Raw genomic sequence first — 4,381 nt, forward strand, 5'->3', positions numbered from 1 at the left:
AGAAACACTTGGAACTCTCAGATCCAAAGAACTGAAGAAACACTCCAAGCATGTCAGTTTTTAAAACGTTTTAAAATTTAAAACTACACAACACGCACAAGAATGTTTTGTGTCCCCCCCCCTTTAATTTTTCTCAAGGTGTGCTGAGCTACTATTTACCACCACTAGGTGGCGCCACCATTTCATTTTGCTCATATTAAGAGAGCCATCATTTTCCTGGGCAAAATCAAATCTCATCTTAGACACCTCTCTGGTGTCACTGTCTGTTCCCACATGCTAGGAACGATCTTGAATCCTTTAGTGAGGTGCATCAACACTTAGCTTCAAGAGTGGAAACACCTTCTTTTTCAGAGCTGAGAGCCAGTCTGGATGCTGTAGAGAGCTGGCTCTGGACCCTGACACTTCAGAGGTGTTCTTGGGCTAAAGGGTCTGTCAGATCTTCACACGGTCCTTGAGCAACAGCATCCAATATCTTTAGGGCCTGCTCTTTAAACCCTTCCAAAGTCTGGGCTTGAGGAGAAAAGTAAAAGCCGTCATTCTAACTTTACTTGGGAGAGTATTTAATTCCCATTGTATGCACCATGTCCAGGGGTAGCAAAGCATTCTGGAACATTCTTCTGGCTTACACAGTCTTCCTCCTTTTTTCTTCTCTTTCCCAAAAGAAGGCTAGGGAGATGATGTCTTGGCAAGTGAATGCTAACGTAGAAGGATTACTCCATATTTATAAACAGGGCAATATGATGATCCCTTTATTCTTCAAGAAACTTAACAGGGACCTGCTAAGTTCGCAAAGCTGTATTTCCTTGCTTTGTGGGCTGGCTCCAGGAAACACTGAAACAGACGGAAATCTGAAAGAAGAGAAACTTGGAACTGGCAGATCCAAAGAGCAGGCTGAAGAACTGTTTCAAGAGATGTCTGTTTTAAAAACGTTTTTAAAGAGACATCTGTTCTTCCAGAACGAACAGTTCCCATCACTGGCTCAGGAGGTACACAGGGTCTCCCACTTTGACTGTCCCTGGGTTTTCCAGAGCGAAGTATTGTCCAAAGAGGGGTGATTTTCCATATAACGCTTGGTCTGAAGGGTCACACAGGCGGTAGCTGCAACAGGAAAAGGGCCTGATGAGTCACAAGGACAGGAAGAAATTGGACCCCACGTGGCTTTGTCAGGGCTGAAGCAGGTGTTAACCCAGTCAGGCGGGCAGTGCCTAGAGCAGGGTTCCAATCAGCTCTAATGGACCAGCACCCTCAGAGGGGAGGGGCAGAGAGTGACAGGCCAGTTGGAAGCACCAAAGATGGCCAAAAACTACATGGTCATACTTTTCTCCACAGTGACATTCCCTTTACCAACATTAAGAAGTAGGTACTTGGGCTGGTGAGATGGCTCAGTAGGTAAGAGCACCCGACTGCTCTTCAGAAGGTCCAGAGTTCAAATCCCAGCAACCACATGGTGGCTCACAACCATCCGTAACAAGATCTTACGCCCTCTTCTGGAGTGTCTGAAGACAGCTACAGTGTACTTACATATAATAAATAAATCTTAAAAAAAAAAAAAAAGAAGTAGGTGCTTGGAACCGGAGAGATGGCTCAGTGGTTACGAGCACTGGCTGTTCTTCCAGAGAACCAGGGTTGGGTTCCTAGCACCCACACCAGGAGGCTCATAACTGCTTGTAACACTTGGGTCACATCTGCTCCAATTCCTTCCTCTGACTCTCCTATGACTGTATACATGTGGCACACAGACACAGAAGCAGGCAAAACACTCAGGAACAGTAAACAAACAAACAAAAAACCAAATAAGCTTAAAATTTAAGAAAGACTTAAAATTAAAAAAGAAAGCGCGTATGCCGGAGTATGAATAATGGGATCCTGTCTGACCTGCTGTTCTCATCAGACATCCCTGGAATTTTCCTTTTCTCTCACAATTCCTCCACAATGTCACCTAGTCCAAGGTCATAGACAGACTCTCAGCCCCTCCACTGCATCTCTCCCTTCCCGGCCCATAGTCACCCAGAGCAGAGGCCCTTGGAGGGTATCATTTGATTTGCTCCCTTCTCACACTCCCATTGTTCCAACATTGCTGCCAACATGGCCAACGTACGTGAGAAGTTGCATTATCAAATCCTCTAACGTCTTAGCCGGCTCTCTTCATTTTTCATCCCTGTCCCCACCTCAACTTATTGTAGACACTACTCTACGTCTGTCTTTTTAAGAAAAGGGTTTGCTTGTTTTTACTCACGTGTCTGAGTGTCTCTCTGCATTTGCGTAAGCACAGCACACGTGTGCAGGGGCTAAGGATGCCAGAAAAGATTGCCCCTGAAGCTGGAGCTACGGGCAGTTATGGGTGTCCAGAATGGGTGTCGGGAACTAAACCCTGGTTCTCTGGAAGAGCAGCTCTGCTTTTAACCACTGAGCCATCTCTTCAGCCCCGTGCTGCCTTGACTTCATTCTGATCTTATTATTCTTCAACTAAGAAAGCCTCTCTGGCTGCCCAGGGCATAAAGAATAACACTGCAGGGGCTGGAGAGATGGCTCAGTGCTTTAAGAGCACTGACTGATCTTCCAGAGGTCCTGAGTTCCATTCCCAGCAACCACATGGTGGCTCACAACCGTCTGTAATGGAATCCGATGCCATTACATTCTGGTGTGTCTGAAGACAGCTGCAATGTACTCATGTACATAAAAGAAATAAATAATTCTTTTTTTTTTTTTTTTTTTTTTTTTTTTTGGTTTTTCGAGACAGGGTTTCTCTGTATAGCCCTGGCTGTCCTGGAACTCACTTTGTAGACCAGGCTGGCCTCGAACTCAGAAATCTGCCTGCCTTTGCCTCCCAAGTGCTGGGATTAAAGGCATGCGCCACCATGCCCGGCAAATAAATAATTCTTAAAAAAAAAAAAAAAAAAAAAAGAATAACACCGCAGCTCTACCACGTGGTGCGCAAAGCTCTGTACCCAGCCCCAGACAGCTTTCTTAAACTTCTTTCCTGTGACATACTGTGCCATGTGACACTGCAGGATTACCCACTGTGCTTTATCTGGCTTGCTGACTCCTTTAACCACCCCTCCTCCTATATAACCATCCCCCCTCCCCCATAACTCTCCCTCATCCCCATCCTCCTCCTCGTCCCCAAGAAACAGAATTCCACCTTTTTATCTAGGGCTCTGCTCGACTGTGACCTGCTCCAGGGAAGAAGCCCACAATCCCGTAAGGCAGCAGCAAGTTCCTGTTTTTTAACTTCTCTGTTCTTGCCATGTAGTGTCCTATAGGTTCAGGTCACACGTCTGTCTGTCCTATAGGACAGAATGACCTGGGGAAGTCAAAGTGTGTTCAGTTCCCTTTATCCACTTACACCCAGTTCTGGGCCTTGTCAGTCACCCCTGGCTCACACCGCTTGTTGAATGGCTAAGAGCGTTGGTGAGACCCTTAAAGACAGTGTGAGCTTGATGTGGTCATCCCAGCACTCAGGAGACTGAAGTTGGAGGATATCAAGTTTAAGGTCAACCTGGCTATACAGCAAGACCTTGCAGGAGGGTGTGGAGGGGGCGTGTGGAGGAAGGATATGTATCTCTGCCAGGCAGAAAACTCAAGAAGCCACGGAGTATTCATATACACAACCTGGGAATGTCATGGTAAGACCCTGCCCACCGCACCTCTCCACCAGGAAAGCTTCTTTTAGTTTCTCACTTAAGCTGACCTCAACATTGTTATTGAAATTATTAATTTTATCCTATTTTACCTTTAAAACATTACCTTGTAAAAACTTGGCTCTACCTACTCTTCAAAACATAAATGTCTGATGAGAACAGAGACTCAAACAAGATCCCAAACATTCGGGGTCAAATGGCCGTGGACAAAAGGTACAGCCCAGGCTGCCCTGGACCTATTGATCTTCCTACCTCTGCCTCTTCAGCATCTCTTTCTGGTTGTGCTACCACAACCAACAGAGATCTAAGTTTTCTGTTGAGGAAGTAGATTTGGGGCAAGTTCTCATGTGGTCCAGGTGGGTCAGGGGCTGACTGAGGCTGTGATGTCCAAGAACTGTGATCCTCTCCTGCTGGAACAACAGCCCTGTGTGTGGCCAGCTTAGGGGGTGCTGGGGATCAGATGGAGTCCTTTGGTGTTCTAGGCTAGCACAAGACCCTGAGCTATAGCACCAGAATGTATTATATAAATGTGTGAGATTGCCAAAGAATACATTAAAATATAATTAATAAAGAAAAAAGAGCTGAGTCTGACTCCTCTGGAGCCCCTAAGACACCCCCTCCCCAGCCTATAGGATAACAGTATGTCTGCCAGCTTCCTAATGTAGCCCTGTACCAAGCACACTGCAGCTGTTCAAGAAAAGAGTGGATAGGCTGGGCGTGGTGGTGCACGCCTTTAATCC

General features: G+C 46.2%; 1 protein-coding gene across 1 annotated transcript in view; it reads right to left on the reverse strand.

The window, feature by feature from the left end:
• Nucleotides 1–543: 543 nt before the first annotated feature.
• Marc1 (mitochondrial amidoxime reducing component 1) overlaps nucleotides 544–4,381 on the reverse strand; it is a 21,424-nt gene continuing 17,586 nt past the window's right edge. The window contains exon 7 of the mRNA XM_021199149.2: nucleotides 544–1,098. Coding sequence (XP_021054808.1) covers nucleotides 972–1,098 — 127 coding nt within the window. The 3' untranslated portion in view covers nucleotides 544–971. The remainder of the gene's footprint in view (nucleotides 1,099–4,381) is intronic.

This window comes from Mus pahari, chromosome 5, assembly GCF_900095145.1.
Source record: "Mus pahari chromosome 5, PAHARI_EIJ_v1.1, whole genome shotgun sequence".
Lineage (NCBI taxonomy): Eukaryota > Metazoa > Chordata > Mammalia > Rodentia > Muridae > Mus > Mus pahari.